The 22,677-nt window shown below is 38.6% G+C and overlaps 1 protein-coding gene across 1 annotated transcript; it reads left to right on the top strand.

Moving 5' to 3' along the window:
* Positions 1–5,091: 5,091 nt before the first annotated feature.
* st18 (ST18 C2H2C-type zinc finger transcription factor) lies at positions 5,092–22,144 on the top strand. The gene is made up of 18 exons (XM_071926498.2): positions 5,092–5,272; positions 9,427–10,143; positions 11,016–11,150; positions 12,033–12,123; positions 12,218–12,310; positions 12,917–13,128; positions 13,516–13,715; positions 15,734–15,976; positions 16,974–17,086; positions 17,758–17,820; positions 18,155–18,223; positions 18,473–18,535; positions 19,213–19,293; positions 20,783–21,004; positions 21,165–21,253; positions 21,431–21,534; positions 21,628–21,774; positions 21,925–22,144. The coding sequence occupies exons 1-18, from the start codon at positions 5,098–5,100 to the stop codon at positions 22,063–22,065; spliced, it is 2,958 nt and encodes a 985-aa protein (XP_071782599.2). The 5' UTR covers positions 5,092–5,097; the 3' UTR covers positions 22,066–22,144.
* Positions 22,145–22,677: the final 533 nt, after the last annotated feature.

Here is a 22,677-nt window from a genome sequence, read left to right as displayed (position 1 = left end):
TTGTTGGACTGGGAAGGTCTCTCTCTCTCTCCCCCAGTCACAGCCCATTCTCTCCTCTGTGGTGGGAACGCTAGCAGATGGGGTTAGGGGGAATGGGCTGGGCTCAAGGACAGCTAGCAGCCAGATTAACACATAGAAAATCACATGGACCCTTAGCATCAGGCTGCCTCCATTCCCCCTGAGAAATCTGCCCTATACACAGGAAAACAGTCCTCTGAGATGCATTATTTGTGTTGGGCTGGGGTGGGGTGGGGGGTGGGGGTGCATAAATATGATTCAGCAGATGACGAACCAGCTCAAATAGTAGTGAGTCTTTTTTCTTATGCTAATGACACTGAGCCCCACCTCCCCCCTCCCCTAGTTTTGTTTTCTGGGGGAAATGCTCTGTGAGCTATAATTAAGAAGATGTGTGTTTTTTTTTTTTTTTCATTTTTTTTTTTTCCAAAGCTAACAGAAATAAATAATTCCGTAATAAGATCTGTGAAGTGAAGAGGCTTAATGTACTCATTGTGTTCATCCTTGTTTTCCCTCTTGGATGTTTTGTATTAATTAGAAGCAAGCAATTTGATCTCTGTCAAGCAATCAATTTGCATCGTGTTTCTTATTCCTTGTGAGGTATTAAAATGTTCTCTCCACCTTTTTCTGACTGCATGTTCGCATGTCTCTTCTGATAAAAAAAAAAAAAAACTTTGAAAAGAAGCTTTGGGGAGATACAATTGATTTGCCATAACCTGACATGTATTATTGTTCATGGGCAAAAAAGTAAATTGTAAGATACAGTTTTATTCACGCCACACCAGTAATTTATATAGATATATTTATGTGTCTGATGTGATTTTATTACAGAGAATGAATTACATGATCACCTCCTGAGAGCAAAGAATTGTGAACGCATCAACCAAGGTGGACAGAGTGGATCTGGCAGCTTTTCCTACAGAGTGCTCGGAAAACTACAATCAAAGGTAAATATCCTCAAACAAATGTGAGACACATAGAGGGTTGGCTTTCTAAATATTAAGTGGTAATATCTTCCCATTACTCTGGACCAAAATAACATTGTTGCTAAAAAAAAAAATAGTCTATCTAAGAGATAAATTATTGTGTAACAGTGTTTTGGATAAGTAGCATGTTTAGTGGTGGAGTGTCGATGCTCCTTTGACCATGGTGATCACAAACTGAGATTGCTTTTACTTATGCAGAGCTGTGGGTGGCTGCTGGATAATACACTCTGGAAATCATATTGCTGAGTCTGCTGTTTCTAAAGTGATGATTGCCTTTAGTTGTCAGGTAGTCTTCTCTGGGTTGAATTTTTAACTCACAGAAGGTAGTCTCTGATTCTGAGACCTTGTCACCCTAATAAAAAGTTTAGATTACTATATTTTCTCTGCATCTACTCATTACAAAGCCTTTAGATGGAATAGCAAGAATTTTCTGTAACAGTGTACTTTACAGTGGTCTTTTTCCAGTGTATTAATGTTTTGTAATTAATCTGTGGGAAAGTGATGTTCCAACGTCCCTCATTGTTTCCTTACTAATAGTTTTAGGCAACTAGCTGGCAGCTACACACAATTTGATACAGAGAAAACACGCCAAGATAGCTCAGTAAACAAAATACTGTGGAAACACATATTGCCTTAGCACTCAGTGAGACACAACATAGCATCATTTCAGTAAAGAAAACAGGGGAAAACCTTTTAACATCACTGAACAGCACTTCAAATGATGGAGCTCCTTTGTCCATTCTTATTTTATTATATTATGTTTGAATACTTTGTACTTTTGTTGCTACACCCTTGGAAATAGTAGGGAGATTTTCTACTAACAGAGTATTGTTGTGTACTTACTTTTCAATAGGTTAATACACAGGTTAATACACTGGAATATGGCCATTGTAAAGTAAAGTGTTACCCATTTTTTATTTCCACTGCTTTATATGTATGACCAAATCCTGAATTTCATTAATCTATCACCATACACTGAAAAATATATGATACATTGATCCATGTGTTGTTTAGTGTCAAGAAAAAGGCACAGTATACAAAGTTCTCAGCCAGATTGTGGAGCGAATATCAAATAAAAGTTCCCATTCGACCCTGAATGTATCTATTTGTTCTGCTTTTGTAAACACTCAGCGTCATACAATCTCTCCATGTTGCCATATCAAGAGTACCTTTTATTACACCACAAGCATCTATTCAGGCTTTTCTTGTTGTCCCATTACTTGTGATTCCTTGTTTTAGAAATTAGACGTAGCCTTTGGTTTGTCAAGAGCCTTCAATAGCTTTTGTCGTCACGATGTCAAAAGTGCATGTGCTACGCCCCTTAAAAGCAGACGCAGCGTTTACATAAGAAAGGTTTTATTTTGCTTGTCAGACTCAGGCTCGCATGATATGTGAAATTGGATATACAGCAGCTCCAGGTCAAAATATCAGTGAACATTAGTTAAACATGCACCCTAACCACCTTCAAAACCATAAAAATTCTGGGTTTTGATATCTGTTTCATTGGTTGGACAGGCATAGGACAGACTCTAAATAGATGATTTGCACCCATTTCACATTTTAAAGGCTATATTGATTCGTATAGCATTAGGGTTTATCTTTTTAAATGAATTTTAGCAGTTCTGTTGTCATTAAAAACATATTAACCATAATTAATCCAGAGTAATAGGTAAAAAATTGATTAGTCCAGTGTAGTAAATGAAAAAAAACTTTTATGATAAAATACTTGACAGTGTTTTTAAAACAAGTGGATTTACATAATGAGGAGTGCTTCTATAACCCATGGGTAATGTACAGTGAGTCAGTGGTGATATTTAGATAAGTACACCGACAACATCATTTGAATTCTGATTAATTTCCGTGTTATAATCTCAGGTTGTAGCATGTAAGAGCAACATTTTACCTTTTTTTTTTTTTTTTTTCACGAGAACAGCAAATTTATACCAGCCCATGCAAAATGTTGAAGCATGTCTGTGTGGAAAAGTGTTACAAACTAATGAGGTACATTAGTTTTTACAGAATGTAATCTATAGTGTTTGGGAGTTGTTTGTCTCAATAGGCTCTAGTAATCAAAAGTAATGAACCTATTATGAGCAGGACCTCTGAGGGCCCGGCGTGGCATTAAGAGTGTGGCACATAAAAGGTTTATTAAAGGAAATTAAGGTCCATCACTGCCACACCTGCTCCCCTATTATAAATGTATGACAGGTCAGTGCCTTCAATCACAACAGCAAACGAGAGAGAGGAGTCATGTTTCCCATTACCAGGGAAAAGTAACAGCATATCCTATGACTCACAGATTTCACTGGCCTGTGACCACTATACACCACCATCAGCCTGGAATAATTATGTTTAATAGGTTTTATTTGGGATCCACAAGCAACAGCCAGAGAGAGTGGATGGATTTTAGCAACTATTTTTGTCTAAACACATACTGTGAGGTGCTGTCTGCACTTTAATGTCATTATTTTGTATCAGTACATTTTTTCTCACCTTTGGAAGTTTGTTTTTGTTTTGTTTTTGTTTTTTGTTTTTTTTGTTCTAACATCACATGCGTTTGCATATTATTGGATTTTGGTAGCGTTTTGTAATGTTCTCGTGCAAACGCATTGATATAACGCTCTCTGGCTCTGGGTGGCTCCGCATTTTTGATGAAATCACTAATAATAAGGCCATTTCCAAATCCAAGTAATTAAAATAAAATAAAAAAATCCAGAAATCAATTATTCGGTGACATGTGTGCTCTGCATGCTTTATTTACAGATGGATTCTGAGGGCGAGGAGCAAACTCTGCAAACATGTAACAGTAGCACAGGTGAGTACCGCAGCTTTTACTTTTTAGCTTGCTTTTTAACTACACACACACACACACACACACACACACACACACACACACACACACACACATACACACATTCCATCCACTTATCACTATGGGTTAGGGGTATCAGTTCAACAATCCAACTTTGTAACTGTCAGTTTTATATATTATCTTACCAGTTTGAAGAGCACTGCACTGCCATTTCATTATTCAGAGGGGAATAACTTCATTAAATTGGAACATTGGCTCAAATTAGTTAAGGAGTGTGTATATATTGTGTGATTGAAAACCTCTAGACTGGATATGTCATTATGCAAGTGTTCAGGGCCTGTGAGGCCTGCCTGCTCACGCTGGAGCTATTACTATGGCTGGGAAATTCATGGAAGTGTTATTATTGGTCGTGCTTCATGGGAGTAGGGTGGAACTTGTGAATGAGATTTGCATGGGTCTCTGGGAAAATTGATTTACCCTTTTAGATCATGTTGTCAACGCTGTCAAAGGATGAGCTACTGTTGGTCTCCCAGAGAATAAGCAGATTGAATTTAAAGCTTTTTAGATCAATGAAGAAACCACTTCTCCATCCTTACACTGATTACATCTGATGGCTTTGTAAAAGAGAATAAAATCTTCTGTTAAAAGTGGATAAAACAATTTTAGCAGAGGCGGTGAAATCCCCCAAAAAACATTTTGTTCAATATTATCCGTAAAATAAACATGTAGAGTACATTGTATAATTTCATGAGCGATTGTCCAAAAGTAATAGCCTGGACCTTTGATCAAGAGTATGTCTCTGTTGACAGATGCAGTGCCTGAGTCACCCACAGTAGTGGAAATGCAAACATGACTATTTACCTGTCTTTTCTTGGTCTTTATTTACAGTGCTGGCTGACTGCATCACCGAGACTCCCAGGTAAAAGTTAATGACGTCTTTGTGAAAATGAACACTTATGAATCACTTCGAATTTCATCAGAAAATACTAACAAAAATGAAAAGAAAAAACTTTCCTGACCACAGATATGATAAAATAAGAGGCTTTTATCCTCATAATGTAAGTGAATGGATGGATCTGTTCATATCTCCTCTGTTTTTAAATACATCATTGACTTTTTCACAGTTTTAGTAATCAGCACTCTAGTTTTTGCTTCAAGCCCTCACATTTTGATAGTTGGAACTTTCAAATGAGCCAACTGTGAGCCAGACGAACCACTGAGGCCTCTGTTGACCCCACTGTGCTTTTTGTCCATTCTCCTCCTCCCTGCAGCCCATATGGGTCCATGGCTAGGAAGAGGAGTGCCCAGGAAGGGGTGCAGGGTGCCCCCGTCAACAAGAGAAAGTCCCTGCTGATGAAGCCCCGCCACTACAGCCCCAGCGAGGCATGTGAAGAGGAGAGCGAGGACCTGGCACCGCCACAGGACAAAGAAGAGCTGAGGAACATTGACACTCCAGCAGGTAAACAGATGTCCTGTTGTTTTGTCTGTTTTGATGAACAATTGACGCTGAATTTTAAAATCCCATCTGTTGCATTCATATTTCCCTCCCTCTGCCATCAGCCAGCAGCCGCAGTCATTGTGCACTGGAAGTGAAAGACTACACTGCTGGGTCCACATTAGTTGTGTCTCACGTCCGCAAATTGAAGTTTTGACAGCTGATCTGCCATGATATTTTTGGCATGGCTTTACCCCCTTTTGATGAGGCCAGATTTCAGACCCCTCATCTGTCTTTTTTGAATAGCCATTCCAAATCCATTGAATCCATAGAATGAAAAACTGAATGGGTGAGTGCACCGGCTCACTTCGATTTAAATTAAAGTTATTCCATTTTCTTAAATAGATTTTTATTGAAGTTGTACATTGTGAGAAGCAAATGAGTTGCGGGTGAGGAAGACATTGCCTTTGCCTGATGTTCCACTATTTTCCTACTAGTAGGATTTTACTCAGATGCAGGACCATTTCATCAACAACAGTTGAAAATTGTCTTTTTCACGGGCAAACATGTTTTTTTTTCTAATGAATTGAATTTTGTGCATTTTGGCAACAATACCCATGGTTTACATGTGCATTCTCACCCACTATAATCTGCACTGATTTGGTATATTTTTAACGATGTAACTAAGCAACAAACGTAATTGTCCCTTTCAAAAGCTTTTGTTAGGCCCTCTAACACAGTCTAATACATAATTAGGCATAATGTCTACAGCTCATTATAGTACACATGTGTGTAGTTAAATGGACCAGGAGAGTAGCTCACTGAATTGTGTGGATTCATTGGAAATGGAATTTATTTGTTTCCTGGGTTCATATTACATTACAATTATCCTAGTAATTCACTGTGCCCCATCAGTTTTTCCTTTGTTGTTGTTGGGTTTTTTTTTTACATTCTATATACTTTTTCTTTTGCTTTTATCAACCAACATTGATTGACTATATCTTTCTTTATTTGAACCTGATATTCAATTAACTAGCCTTAAAACAAAACACTGTCAAAATGAAAAATTGCATGTATTTATAATGTCAAGTTGTAATGTCTGAAGAGTGTCGAATGGACACATGGATATTGATAAAACATTGTCAGAACATATTTTGCCATCACTGTCAGATTTGGGGGGTATTTTCTGCAGAAACAGGATGATGGGAAGAGTGGTTTGGAAGCATTAAGAATTTTGCAGTGGGAGGCTGGTCATATCTGCATTTTAACAAAAAGAGAGAAAAATAAGCCTCTCGTTTGGTCGAGCCACACTGCGTTCAACTCCAGCCAACTCCAGCCCTGCTGCAGAGTGCCGGTAATGGCTATTCTGGAGTACAAACTGTTCACCTGTTCCAACACACAAACCACCGGAGGGATCCAAGTTTTTTTCCTCCGTCTTTTTCCTTTTTTTCACTTCACTTCTGTGTGTGTGTGTCTGTGTATGCATGTGTGTGTATGCGTCTGTGTGCTTGCACTTGCATGTGTATGTCTGTGACTGTATGTGGCTGTGTCAGGCCTGGGAATCCATCTGGATGAAAAACAAGTCCTTGTTGCCTGCCTGGTAAATGTAACTAAGTGTAACTGACTTCATTTTTTCATTGAACAGGGTTTGTCTTCTCTGTTCAAATAAAACATTTTGCCCAGCAGGGAATTGATACTAACACATTTTAGTTTGTTAATAATAAATTCCCGTTGAACGTAGTAGTGTTGTCAAATCAAAATGCTTATGAAACCAGGCTAAATAAAGCAGATGTCAAATTCCGTTACGCACAATAGGCAACAAAGCCATATATTTCCAAAGACAGTATGCTATTTTATCAGTGGCACACAATTTATGCCATAGATTTTAAAGCTCTTTTGGTGCAGATTAAATTTTTCGTGCTGTGCCCATTAATAACTAGTAGCTGTCTGATAATGCCTGTATCTGTATCATCCTCAGCAGTGTGTGATCTGATTCTCAAAATCTATCTGTCTATCTTCTCAACCTATTGAATCCCACTTTTGGTTTTGTCTGTGACGTGCAGCCACTTAAGAGGATAGACCTACAGTATAGCCTACTAAAGCTAAAAACCCTTATAGTCCAAAGAGCCTTAATAGAGCATAAGTTTGAATGGTTTTGGAGGATCAAGAGAGATTTTGTCGAATCAATCCAGATGATAGCTTTCCATTGTTAATCATTGACCATGACTTAATATAATCAGTGGCGTTAATAAAGTGTCGTTTCAGATGCATTTTGAGGGATAAAACTCCCTTTTTGTCTGTTCCAGTGATCAGACTTTCCATGCATGATGCTTCACACAGTCTTGTGGCTCGTAGGATTTCTGGATTTCCACTGAAAAATAGAAGGCCAAAGGTCAATGCAAATTAAATTATTGAGAGCACTCAGCAAAATAAGTTGGAGCAAAGAGATTATACCAAATGAGTGTAAAATTTATGATGAAAAGATTTTTTTTTTTTTTTCTTTTTTAGCAATTTGGAATTATTGTCGTACGTAGTTCATATAGACTTTGCCTCTATCTCACTAGAGCTGGGCCAAAAGGCTTTAAAAAACAGCACAAGTAATGAGCTATATATTGTAGTTTCATCAAAAGCCATCATTCTGGAAGATAAAAGTGTATTTCCAATGTGCAAAAGAGCCTTTGTTCTAAAAAAAAAAAAAAAAAAAAAGATATATGACAAGAATTATTGGAAAATGATTGCAGAGCTTTAAAGTCCTCCTAACTTTGTCTGCCAAGCCTCTCCTGCAGCATCTTGCATTTAAATGGTCCATATTGGTTTTTTAAGAATTATTCTGAATTTTTACCGTCTATTGTATTGAAGCTGAATGAGCAAAACCCACATAAACTCTTACTTTGCAGATACTTTATAATGAGATTCTCATCCCTGCATCTCAGAGGTCAATAGGAAAAAAAGACATGGGAAATGTCAGTGTTAAATCTTTTTTTTTTTTTTTTTTTTTTTTTTACTTTGAAAAACATTTTTTTATACACATTGGTAGATCAGTTATTGTTTCGGACAAATTTGCTCCTGCTGGGTCTTAGTGCCTTGACATTTCAATAGCCAATCATATACAGTAGTACACATTAGAACACAGTAAATTATAGTGAAACCCGATTGATACCCTAGAAAACAGTTCTGAATCTTATCCACCATTACACCATATTACAACCAATGCAGTAAATATTGTGGCAACCATTCTTTTTTCAGTTAATCACTAAAAAGGAAATCATTTTTTAAACAACTAAATTAAAGAATACAATTTTCTAAATTCAGCTGATTACTAGCTCATCTTTGCTAAGAAAGCCAATTATTTGGAGGACACTGTTGGCTTTTATGCTCCTATCACATTTTTCTAACAAAATTATCTTCACATTTGATGACTGAAGTGCATGATTGGCTTCTCTTAAACCAAGTTGTCAAAGTTCTGCCATACAGAGGTAAAATGTTCATCGTATCAGACCTAGTTTTTTGCAGAGCCACAGCAGCAGCTTACAGAGATTTTTTCTTGTTCTATCCTCATTTCTGTTGCTTTCTCCATCTGTGTTTTCAGGAATCCTCTCCACTTTCCATGCTCTTATCCCTAGAAACAAATATGTGTTTTCAAATGAGTTTTGTGTTCAAATGACTTCATGTCACTGCTTGGCTTACACTTACAATACGCATAACTAATTAAAAACTGATGTTCACTGTCCACAGCAGTGTAAATCCGTCCATAATCTTGTCCTAAATCTATATTTGCGCGTTGCTCTGATTGGAGACATTGAGGAAAAAGGAAACAATTGCGTTCCTCATCTCCAGGTCTCATGTTCAACTCGCAAAAAAGGAGGGTCATATATGTTATCTAAAATATACTTGAGGAATTGCTTGGAAATCTTGCAACTGCTGACTTTATGATTACCATTTCCACTGCAGCATGTGTTCTTGCAAATCCTCTTGATGGTTTTAAAAAACATGTTTTTCTCAAGATATTATTCATGAAAAAGTGACACAAAATCTAAAACCTTAAATGGATTTGCAGAAGATTACCAAGGACATACAATTCTTATCCTGCATGTGACGGAAGGGTCACAAAAGAACATGTCTGCTGTGTTAAGGCTTGAAAGCACATAGAATAACAAGTGTTTTCTTCTCCTTTTTAGATGGAAACTTGAATGCAATCAATGGAGTGGTCAACAGAAATGGTTGCCACGACGCAGCAGCAAAGTCCCATGATTCCCTTGGATGGTCCGAAGTTACATCGGATGCCTCCCCGCAGTGTGAGGCAGAGCCATCTGAACCTCTGATGGATGAAGACGAGGAAGAGCTCATTAATGAAGAGGAAGACCAAAGTCAAGACAGGATGAGTGTTACATGTACTTCACCGCCGCAGAGTCCGTACGGAGACATTCGGGAAGCAGAGTGGGAGCCTCTGTCTCTGTCCATCAAGGTGAATGGCTCCAACTGCAGTCCTTCTCGAGCCTCAGAAGACCTTTCGGGCAGGAACGGCCACATGAGAGAAGACCCTGACTCAGAATTATGCGGTCCGATGGGTCGAACCAGCATTTTTCAGGCCGAGGCGCTGCGGTACAGGCCGCTCCCCGCAGAGGAGGACAGCGAGGGGGAAGCGGAGGCGGAGAGGCCACACCGGCTGGAGGGCTGGGCGCTGGGCCTCCAGGAGAGAGGTCTGGAAATGGGCCGGGGTAGAGTGAACCTGAGCCTGTTGGAGCAGGCCATCGCCCTGCAGTCAGAGCAAAGACAGGTCCTGCACCACGCCTACAGGGAGATGGACCGCTTCCTCATGGAGCAGATGACCAATGAGAGAAGGCACCACAGAATGATGGAGATGGACAGCAGACTGACCTATCATGGAGGAAAAGGTGCTCATACTTCATAGATTGCTAGAAGTTCAGTAGTGATGTTGATATATTGAAGTATTCTGATACGCTGTTATCTTTTGGCCCATGACTGTTTATGTGAAGTTGATCTGAAGTCAAACAGACAGTCATAAGAATGAACAGTTATCAGTATTTTAATTCAGCAATGAACCTTGTGAGTGTTTATCCAGTATAAATCAGACAAACCACTTGTGATTTGGATGATTGGGTGCTCAAAAACATTAAAGGAATAAAAGAACCATACTCAGGGGGAAATCAGAGAGAGGAAATCCTCTTAAGTACTAAAAACATTTTGGCAACAAGTGAAGTAATAAATAACCAGACTAAAATAAAAAAAGAACAAAATTTTCTGATGGAATTGCTACTACTCAGAATATTGGATTTTGATAGGAATCAACTGGATATTTAACCATGACCATAAGTCTTAAATCCTCCTAAAGTACCTCTCATGTTTTTCTCTGATTCTTCAAATGACTGCAGCTAAATGTGTAATCCTAGATGTAATCTTTCGATGGATGGGCATTAAGAAGTGAATGCTCTGTGTTGAACTGCAGCCTTAACTAAAATGACAGATTAATATACGCATTTCATAAAAAAGTGTCTGGCTTTGCATGATATTGCAATCTGTATGGACTTATGTACAATATGTTACATACTGCGATGTATAGAGCACAGTACAAGTGCATTGAGATATTTCCCCTAACTTCCACCACTCATTTCTACATTTCTTGACAGAATGCATACAAATTGAAGCAGAAAACCCAAGTTCAAGCAGAAGTACAGTCAGATCTCGCTATTAATTGTATCAAAGGCTCATTATATTCAATGGGATATTCTTTTTATTGTGTCCACAGATTCCCCTCGGACAGATAAGAAGGATATAAGGTGCCCAACTCCCGGCTGTGATGGCACTGGACATGTGACTGGCCTGTACCCCCACCATAGGAGTCTGTCTGGGTGTCCGCATAAAGTCAGAGTTCCCCCAGAGAGTAAGTCTGTGGATATATATTTTGGATAATATATAGTAATGCTTAAAAACAGTCACAATTTCAGGATTTACAATCAGCCATAGTTACTGGAATCCTCTTAGCATGGGCGCAAATACCAAAAAAGCCTTGCTTATACTCTCAGTTCAATTCAATGATGTGTAAGAAACTTCACAAATAAACTTAAAGGATTTTTTCCCCTCGTAATGTGTTGTAATGTGTGAATATTGAATTCTTTTTTTTTTTTTTTTTCAAATTGGCGATTGTTAAGTCATTTCAATATAACTCAACAAACATTCAACATTAAACAGTAATGTTACAAAAGGAACAGAAAAAGTAATTAACTTTTTCAAAAACGCGTGTGCTCTTAGACTGCAGGCAGTATTTGCAAATCAAAGGGCTAGCTAACGCAGTATTCAAAAATAAATAGACAACTCCAACAAACTAATTGGAGAATATGCACAGACGAGAAGTTTCTAAGGATACAGAGCGGACCTTTAACAACGTGGATGTTTTGAAGAATATAATCAGCTGTCTTGTTATATTCCTCTTTGCACTAAGCTATTTACATTTCAGGCTACCATGCAGCATTTTCACACAATGAACCTTTTGCTTTTTTCTCCAGTTTCTGTCTCTATAGGATCTGTGCTCTATAGCTCTGTAATGTACTATAGTTACATAAATGTATGGATAGGTTGTGTGCATTTTTTCCAAAATGATAAATATTTACTTCTCAATATATATATATATATTTTTAGTTTTAGCATCTTATAGTGTTTTAACTTGATTATGTTGGACCTGTCGTACACATGTTGAATCATTAAATCATTCTGGACATACGAGCCCACTGTCTTATCTCCTCTTTGTCTGTCGTTGTCTCCACAGTCCTGGCCATGCATGAGAACGTCCTCAAGTGCCCTACACCTGGGTGCACAGGGAGAGGCCATGTCAACAGCAACCGTAGCACCCACCGGAGGTACATCCACAGGAGCAAAGCCATTAGAAAACTGCATCCTGTTCATAGATTAGTTACAGTATTAGGCTAATGTGTTTGATTTCCTCCCAACTAGTCTCTCAGGCTGCCCCATCGCTGCTGCAGTCAAAGTCTCCAAACCTCAGGATGAGAGCCCAAAATGCAGACAGACACCTGACCGCTCGCCGAGGTATGACGCCAGATAACAGTAGAGGCTTTCCTGAAAACACAACACTGCTATCAATACGGTGACATGTGCAGAAACATAATTACAAAGAGGCTATGCAGAAACCATAAGTGACTCTGCGGTGAGCTTAAGTTCTAAAGGCATAATTAAGGTTATGTAAGAAAGCGGTAAATGCTATTATTGTCAAAGAGAATATGGGGTATTTTTATTCACTGATCCCAACAGAACGCACATTCTATTTCAAGCTTTTCAAGCAAGACTTCTCCGTTCTCACTTAAAGCAATGGTTGTTGGTCCTGTGAGTTCCTTTCTATTAGAGATGATAAAAGAGCAGAACTCTTTGTTCCCTGTGGATATATCACGGGCAGGATGCCCACTCCTACTATATTAATTAGTCTGGCAACCTGGCTGTGGATCTACAACACACATCAGATCCCAGACTCTATGTAGACAAAGACATTGGCATCCCTGAATGATTCTAAAACAATGTCTATTACTTTTCTATCCCCTTATATTGACTTGTTTGACACTTTATTTCACAACATTTTTTTGCTATTTCTCACACAATAAAACAAAATCTCCCTTTTTTTTCCAATTTGTCTCCTCCTAGAGCCATCGGCCTGATAAAGAAGTTCGAGATGAACCAGTTAAACTATAGACTCTCCCATCCAGTAGCGGCCTTGCAAACGAACCTCACCAAGGACATGGACAAGTACAGCAAAATCCGCTTTGATTACGCTAGCTTTGATGCACAGGTCTTCGGCAAACAGCCTCTGATGGGAGCCAACCAGGACCAGGACATCTCTTCACATTTCCCTGATTGTGAGTTTCAGACATTTTACTAGACTCAAAAGAATAAGTCGTTTGTACCATAACAATGTGTTATGGCAGGTAGAGATATGAGTGAAGTATGGAGCATTGTAGTTAATGTCTATGTACATTTTCAGCCACAACAGTAATATCAGTTTTATCAGTCCACAACAAATAAGCGGTCCATGTGTATAGGTCACATCCACTGACACACCAACTCTTTGAAAATGTCAGATTTTTCTTTTCTTTCTTTTTCATTTTTTAATCAGTGGTTGATCCTGAAACAGATAAATATCAACTTGCAACTTGCTCCCTGTGTATCACTAAAAAGGGATTAAGCTGGGGTAAATCATCTGGTTTCTCAGTAACCAAATTATTTGGTAATTATTTGTCTTTTAGCACCTCAGCAGTATCCTGGCTTCCTTGGTGCTCCAGGTGGCCGCCTGCCCACCTCTGGTCAGCACAGCCCACCAAGTCAATTCAAAAAAGGAGACGGTCTCCAAGCCACAGCAGCGACCGCCGCCATCCTTAACCTCTCCACCCGCTACCGGAAGAACATGGAGGCTGTCACTGGCCGGCCCTTGGCAACCTCCACAAAGGTAATCAAATTAGACCACTTGGAAAGGTATTTAATGTGGTCATTTTAAAGGAACTCTGATTTGTGTATAAAAAGGAAAAACATCAAAAGACAGAATTTGGCAAAGGGAGCTTGTCTCTCTGGTGGCAGAAAAACAAGGAGGTTTCCACTCCATAAAGCTTTAATGTACACAAAAGAAAATTTGTGTAATCACATCAAAAGAAGGAATACAATCAGCCTTCTTTCCCAATTACAACTACTCATCTTTTTTGTAAAACATGTGGTATTGTATTTTGTTTCTACATCGGCTGGCATGTACAAAAACCCTGAACTGTTGTCTGAAACTGCATCTTGCATGCTGCAGATGGTGGAGGATATTTTGCCTAGTTATATGATCCAGCATAGCCTGTGTCTACACCAGATAGTCTTTAAAAGCCTTTTAATGGATTAAACCAATCAGCTAAAGGAGTTATTATCTGAAATCTTTAATTCACTCAAAATCCAAACTCTTCTTCTTCTTCTGCGATGTGTGTACTGCTTCAAAACCTTAAAACCTCCCAGATCCTAAATCTTTTCTGCTAACATTGGTATTGTATCAAAGTTTTTCTCAACTCACGTCATATGATTATTCTTATTTATTCGCATTTATTCATCAGTACATAATATTGATCACATTCTGTGGGTTATATACGTGCACACTGTACTGTAGATGATTCAAGGTTTCCACACCTACACAGCACAGATCTCTGTCTCCCAGCTTGTTGAGCTGAGAATGTGGCCCTGTACCAGGTACCAGCCCACTGAATGAATAAAACAGTGTTAGCAAGTTAATCATCTGTTCTCATTTACAGCTTAGTTGTCTTGGAAAGATGTACAAAATAAAGAACAGCTTTCAAGTCCGCAAAAAAAGGCCATATTTAGAGTGTTATCTGTAGTTGGATGGTTTAACGTCTCTGCATATGTATGTTACACTTGGAAATATGACACACAAACACACACAGAAAGCCACTAAACATACGCAAAAAGACGGCTTTTATGAACTTGAATACAAGATGACTCCACTTTATCGACAGTGGGAGAGGCCTAAATTAGATCATTAATTAATCAGTAATAGCAAAAACCCATAAGTCGTAAGTTATAATGCGTAACAAAGGTTTTCGGTTGCAGCTTTGGACGTTAAGTAGTTAACAAATCACAAAATGAGAAAGAGAATCAGTCTCGCACGCCCCTTAGTTTTACACTGGTGTTATTTTGATTAGGTACACACATCATCAAATGGCTGGATAATTAAAGTGGACAGCCACATGCAATGTTCATGAAAATTATCCCCTTTAATTAATTTGAAAGGCTCCCTTTTGTTACAAAAAAATAATGATGTATAGCGTTTAATGAGACATATGTGTTGAATAATTGGTTTCGTTTATAGAAAGGATTTCAACATTTAATGAGGTAAAACTTATAATACCATAAAACAGCCATAAGTCGTCATACTATTGCATTTCAGCACAAAATGAGTAACACATCTGTCAGTGAGGAAACTTATGCCACATTAAGCTTTTTAATTTTTGTTATAATAATGATGACCTAAAACCAGCAACCCCCAGCTGCCATCTTGGTTGTGTGTCCTAGAAAACAGATGACACAGCTGTCACTGAAAAACTACACACCAGTGATTATTTTTATTTTTTTTGTGTTCAGCAGAATTAATGCTGGCTTAGTTTGGTACTTTGTCCTGTGTTAGATAATCACTGTATGTATTATTTAAATACACTGATTGTTTGCTGTGTATTTCAATTCATTTTTCATGTTAATAGAGAAAAGTTGTTGTGTGATCGTAGCAATGAGGCCATTTTAATGAGACGTGTGCATTGTTTTATTTATATTCCTTTAAGGTTAAATAAGAATACGTCCTATTGTAATATTCTAACTTTTCTGATTATTTTGGATTCATACAGTAGCACTGACTGGAATCACATGTATTTCATGTAACCTTATGTTGTAACATGCACTGATGCGAGGATTGCGCCTCTTCACCTTTAGGACATGCTCATAGAGGTGGATGAAAACGGCACCCTGGACTTGAGTATGAAGAAATGCAAGGAAAACGTGAAAGCCCAGACAAAGGTGCCTTCGGAAGACCCGCTGTCTCCTCCTGAGTCCGCTATGGCCAAAGGCGGGAGTGTGCTCATCAACCCGGCCTTTTACCAGCCGCTGTGTGACAGGGACAGTTGGGAGACTCCCATCCCTATCAACTTCAGCAAAGCATCCGTTCTACAGGACGAGGTAAACTTTAAACTACACAACTTCATGAACAACCACCACCACTAAGCTATGCATTAAGCACACAAGGAATGTAAATTATGTAATAAGAATTTGAGGGACAAAAGGTGCACAGTGGCATTTAATCAAAATAAGCAATCTCAGTTACAACAAGTGTGAATAAAAGTCAGTTAGTGAAGACATCCAAGGGACAAGAAGACTAAGAATAAGGTTAATAGTTTTCCCGTTAAGAAACATTAAAAGAATAAAGAGGAAAGTGTGGCTGGTTGTAACATGATGGCTCCCAGTTGCCTTTTCCCCGTTAGGGAAGCTAAAACTTACCCAAATAGGTTTTCAGAGAACAATGTTACTGCACTTTATATGAATAGTTTGCTTGGTATGAACATTTCATCCCTCAAGAAATGGCATTCAACAACTACATATCTGACATTTCTGTAACGAAATTCTACATGAAAACAACACGGTGAGAGAAAGCAGTGGCTTCTGCTCTCAGATCTTGGAAATCTATAAAATCTGTTAAATATATTTACATCGGGAACAAGGGCTAATCTGGTCTCCACAGAACGTTCTTGCCCAGAGGCCCAAGGGAATCTTAATCTGGGCTTGGGGGTGGGTTTTCCTATTTTTTTCACAGGTGGTATTCTTTTGTAGTTGATATCAAGAGGCCTCACATTTGACCTGCTTCTCAATCATACACAACATCTGGTGGTTACAGAGTCTTGTCTTTGGGAAAAAAGGAAATCTAAATGTCACAGCTATACATCATAAATACTGTGCGGATTAAGTATGACTTTAAATGGATGTATGGTTTTCCTACAGTATAAGTATCCTTAAGCATAATCGCTTTGCCTTGCTCTCTAACCCTGGGGCTTGTTTTAAGAGTATTATGTGGGGGCTTTTGATTGATTATTCACTTTTAGGTCATTGCAGATCGTGGTCAGGTCTGAAATTTTGAACAGGATGTGTGACAGTTAAGGAGATGTATTCCCTTGTTCCTCAGCAGGAGGATTTTGATGAGGTCTCCCTGGAGGACCAACACTATCAAGGAGACGCCAGCATGATAAGCCCCAAAACCAAGCTGCTATTACGGGACTCAAAGAAGGAGCTAATGAGGTACATTGCGTTAAACACTGGGGTTGTTTTAAAAGGGGAGGAGTGCACATCTTGAGGCATCTTTGTTCAGTCATCTGTGCATAATGTGAGTTTCCCTTTAAAAAGGTCAGTGGACAGATGGTCAGTATTAATAACAAAAGTGTAATTCCAGACCAGACCTTTGCTTAAATAGGACAGTATAATACAAGTGAGTCGAATCGCACTGAAACTCACTGTCCATGTTCTGTCCCATCATCATTAGCTATCCTATTATCCGTGATATATCACATATCGCTGTGACTGGTATGCCTGCAGGTTCATGTGGAGAAGAAATGTATCTATTTGAAAGTGAGTTTTTTTTACGTGTATGTCCTGTACAAGCTTACAACTCTTGACTCTTGTAGTTAGAGTGCATGCACTGCTGGGTTTCCTCTTAAAACCCCCACCCCCCCACACGAGAAAGTAGGATTGTCTAGTTCCCACAGCACACCTCCGATTTCTCCAAACAAATTCAGAGATATTGTTAAATTGAATGTTGTGCAATATAATAATTTTCTACTAAATTTCCCGCTGTACTAACTCTTCACCTCGGTGCCCATGAAAAGGTCTCAGTGTAACAGAAAAGATTCAGCACAAGCTTAGCAAGTCTGTGCGAGGTAATCTGTGTATTAAACGCTTTCTGTTCTCTGCAGCTGTCCAACCCCAGGCTGTGACGGCAGCGGCCATGTGACGGGAAATTATGCATCACATCGAAGGTACCGTAATTAATTACACTCCCATTAGCGCCAGCTAGTAGATATATGGACGAGGGGAAACAATGTTGATTGTTTAATTGTGATGATCATTACAGTTTAAAACTTGCGAAGTAGCTTGTAAAATTAGATATTATATCCTCTGTCATTTTTTTTTTTTTTTTTAATTGTTGACATGGAGAGTTTTTATGAAGAGTAAGTGGAATTGCGTTTGAGAATAATCTGTATAAATATGTATTGAGACATTGTTGCATTGTATTAAGATCACCCTCAGTTTTGAATTCAGCTGTGATCAAAGAGTGCATTGAAATGACTGTTAGCTCTTTATCCTCTCTAGTGTGTCTGGATGTCCCCTGGCTGACAAGACACTCAAATCACTGATGGCAGCCAACTCTCAGGAACTAAAGTATGTGTTTTGAATTAAACTCCTGCGATTGTTAAAGGATCGTTCACGTTAAAGCAGGCGGCTTGTTTGTATTTCATCTTGGGTCAACGCCGTCCTTTTTTTTCGCGCAGTATACATTATGCATGATCTCTCTCTGCTTAACGTGAATGTGTGAAGTATTTGTGTTACTTTCCTGCATATTAGCATGAAGCCATTGCCCCCGGTCTTTGCTGTAAAAAGCACCTGGTCTCTGTGTCTCTCAACCTGCAGGTGCCCAACACCTGGTTGTGATGGATCTGGACATGTGACTGGGAACTACGCTTCGCACAGAAGGTAGCCTGTCTGACCAGAAATGCAGAGAAACACACACATCGCAACTGAGCCGGAATTACATTTGTCAGAAACATGATACAAATTTTGTTACACTAAGCAATGCAAACAGATGAAGCAACGATAGAAGTCCCACTTTCTACTGCAAGCATGCTGCACTGTGGATTCATTCATTCATTTATTCATTCATTTTTATTTTTATTTTCAATGTTTATCTGTTATTATTATAGTTTATTATCTATCTATCTATCTATCTGTCTATCTATCTATCTGTCCATTTATTCATCTATTTATTTATTTATTTATTCATTTATTTATTGTCTTTCAATCTAAATTATGTTCACTTCCCAACCACTGAAAGCCACAAGGAATGGCTTAGTCCGTTTGATACACATTATTTTTACATATTAGTATATCAATATAGCTATTTAATACCACTTTACAGCAAAAAGGATAGGTTGCTATGTGCTAATGCGGGTATGATAAGGAACTTTTATGATGATTAAAGCTGTAAGCAGCAGACATCTAACAGAGCGTTAAGGAGTTTTTAGATTTGCTTAAATACAGTATATGCTGTAGAAACTCGATAAACTTCACACCTGACTGTGAGGTCTATTTTAGCTTCAGCCCTGCATGGTATTCAGTAATGTTAATCCATATTTTCTCCAATCATTTTTTAGTTTGTCAGGATGTCCACGTGCCAGAAAGGGAGGTTTGAAGCTCACACCAAACAAGGATGAAAAAGATGAGCAAGAAATGAAGTAAGATAGTCTTCTCATCCCATGCTGTCATGTTTTGTGGAATTCAAAAATAAAGCGGAGAGTATCATGAAACTGTGTCATGGTTTTGTGCATGAGGGCATTATACCTGGAAGCCATTAAGTTAAACAAAGAAAATAATATTTCTCTTGTCGTAACATTAGTGAATTATTTTTCCAAGGATTAGCAACATGTTTATGGGGGATGTTTCAGGCTTTTGTATTTTTCGCTATTGTCTGAATGGAATATCTGGCTTATCACTCTTCACTGAGTGCTTTCTTCTTAATTATACTATATTAAGAAAATGTTGAATTGCTCCTATGCCATTGCGCTCAGTTGAAGCTTAATCATTCTAGACTCCAGTTGTCTCTGAAAGTGTTATTGGAAAAAAAATAATGTAATTGATTTGCTGCTTAAATCCGAAGTCAGATATGTGACCCCTTGTTTACTTATACATCTGGACACTGATTTTTTCTTTTTAATTACTAATGCAAGGGCATGAGCTTAGGAATTAGACTGGAATAGATCTCATACACATTAAGAGAGAAAGGGAGAGAAAGGGGGAGGGTAGCAAATGTCCCTAGATTATTGTAAATAGTGGGCCATATGGCATGCCTCCATTGTCCTGGTGCCTTGCATCAAGCTACCTACCTGTGGTAGATGTAAGTAATGGGACTGGTGTTGTTTTGTCCTCTAAGTGCTGCTGTTCTGTCGAGTAACAAAATGCTGAAACAGGCTTTTTGCAGCAGCACTCCACAGTGTGTGTGCCATTTGTATCATCTCAGGTGACCTTTCACCTTTATCAATAAGGGAAAGGGTTAGCAACCTCAAAATTACATTCTTTCACATGAGGGGAAACATGACAATTATCTGTAATTCATGTCACTCCATTACTGACCTGCAGAAAACAGACCTGGAAATGCAACTGACAAACTCTTAATAACATTCAGCAAGAGTTGTGCTTATGTTTTCAAGCACAAACATCTGTAACCTCAAAATGTATGCACTCAACAGACCATTAGTTCTACCTAAAGTTTTACTGGATTAGTAACTTATAGCTAATATGATTATTTGAGACCATTTCTAGTTTTGGTGACTTCATTTTTAATCAGCATTTGGCTGGATTAATCAACGTAATGGTTACACAAATCTTCCGGTCTAGTTATTGAGAGATTTTCTCAGAGAATGATTTGGCTTCAGCATTTTTTAAATATTCTTTGTAGTTTAAGACTTAACTGATTGTCATTTTTATGTGCAGTTAAATTTCTTTGCTCAGTCTGTGGCATGGGAAAAGTGTGGTTTTTCAGTTTTATTTAGACGCAGGCTACTTTGCAATGCAAGTTAGTGACAAGAACATTGTCCCTATGTAATCTAAGTGACAAATCACTTCACATCATCTAGTGTGAATCAACCAAACCACACTTACCCTGCGTAATATGCAAGCGTACAACAAAATGTACCAAATATGACTCTTTGTTTGTCTCTCTGGCAGGTGTCCAGTAATTGGATGTGACGGACAGGGCCATATATCGGGAAAATACACATCCCACCGCAGCGCAGGCAGTTGTCCACTTGCTGCCAAGAGACAGAAGGAGTCGTCCATCAATGGGCTGCCCTTTGCCTGGAAGGCCAATAAACAGGAACTGCCCCACTGCCCCTTGCCTGGCTGCAACGGCCTTGGACATGCCAACAATGTGTTTGTCACTCACAGAAGGTGAGGCCGCTTGTCCTCCATTTTATCTCTAAACAATACTGGTGGTCGACATGTTGCATTCTCACAATAGCGCCTTTATTCCCATTCACCGTCTCTATTGATCCTAAAGTTTGTCATATTCTGACAATCTAAGATTGCCATTTATTGCCTTTTGAACTAGCTTGTCTGGTTGCCCGCTGAACGCACAGAGCATCAAGAAGAAGCACTCAGGAGAGGAGATGATGACTATCAAACTGAAAGCCAGTAGTGGTAAGCTATTCTGACATGGTGTGTGGTATGAGTGTTTTACAGCGTATGGTAATTCATTTCACCGAAAACGTTTATCTTGGCATCCCAAAGTGGAATTCAGCTGTTGATTCTCAGGAATGAGTCGAGATTTTTTGGTTTGAACATTATAAATCAGATTCTCTCTTTTAACCCTCTAAGGTGTTGAAAACAAAGATGACGTCCAACACTTGGATCATGAAATAAACGAACTGAATGAGTCCAACCTGAAAATAGAAGCAGACATGATGCAGCTCCAAACCCAGGTAAGGATCTAGACTGAGAAGTTTGTTTTAAATACAACGCGGCTTTGAGATTTGGGCCCGCTCAATTTGACGAGTTCCTTTCCTATCCGAAAGCAGATTTCGTCTATGGAATGTAACCTGAAGACAATTGAAGAGGAAAACAAGATGATTGAACAGCACAATGACAGCCTTCTGAAGGAGCTTGCCCGCCTTAGCCAAGCTCTCATTAACAGTCTAACAGACATTCAGCTGCCTCAAATGGTACAGTAAGCCTTGACCACGGTCCCCACTTCCACTCATTATCTGACCTTTGCATTTATTTCTAACCTTTCCTGAAAGAAATCAACATTTTCTATCAATTGTCATTTTGCTGTGCTTGTTTACTAATAGTCAAACATGTTTTTGTTGCAGGGACCCATCAGTGAGCATAATTTTGAAGCCTATGTGAACACATTAACTGATATGTACAACAACTCGGAGCATGAATACTCTCCAGAGTGCAAGGCCCTCTTGGATAATATCAAACAGGCTATTAAGGGCATCCATGTTTAAGCTGTAGAGCTACCAAGAGGTTTCTTTGACTTGGGATAATGGCACTAGATAGCTCTATTTTACTGAAGAGTGCTGGCTTGGCTGCATGTATAAGACAAGGCTTTTGGAAATGTGTTCGGCGTTTCCCCCCGTAAATACACTGCACTGAGAAAATTACCAGCCAGATTTGTAATGCTTTTACCGTTTCTGCATTCACTTGATATGTTTATCCTGGTGAGATTTTTACCCCTCTTGCACTTAATTATTTTGTATGGTTTGCTTGATTTGAATCTGTATGTGTTCATGTCATTATTATATTATCGCTATTTATTATATTTGTTCATCAGTGTATTTATTTCCTCGATTTTTATTTATTTCTATGATTGTAAATGCTTAATATTGATAAATCTGTTGACTTTCTGCACATTGTAAATTACATAGAAGCACATTCCAATTTCATGGCATACTTTCGCCATCTAGTGTTGAAAAACTTATATCAGACCATGAGTAGGATCTCCCTTCAAAGTAAAAACCTACCAAAACTACCAAGCATCAATATTTTTTAAGCATTGCTTTTGCTTTCTATTCTTTATTGGAAACTGAATGTATGGTAAGACAAAGTGAACACAGAGA

This window comes from Centroberyx gerrardi, chromosome 13, assembly GCF_048128805.1.
Source record: "Centroberyx gerrardi isolate f3 chromosome 13, fCenGer3.hap1.cur.20231027, whole genome shotgun sequence".
Lineage (NCBI taxonomy): Eukaryota > Metazoa > Chordata > Actinopteri > Beryciformes > Berycidae > Centroberyx > Centroberyx gerrardi.
The sequence above is the reverse complement of the archived record's forward strand: the minus strand, read 5'-3'. Positions and strand labels throughout refer to the sequence as shown.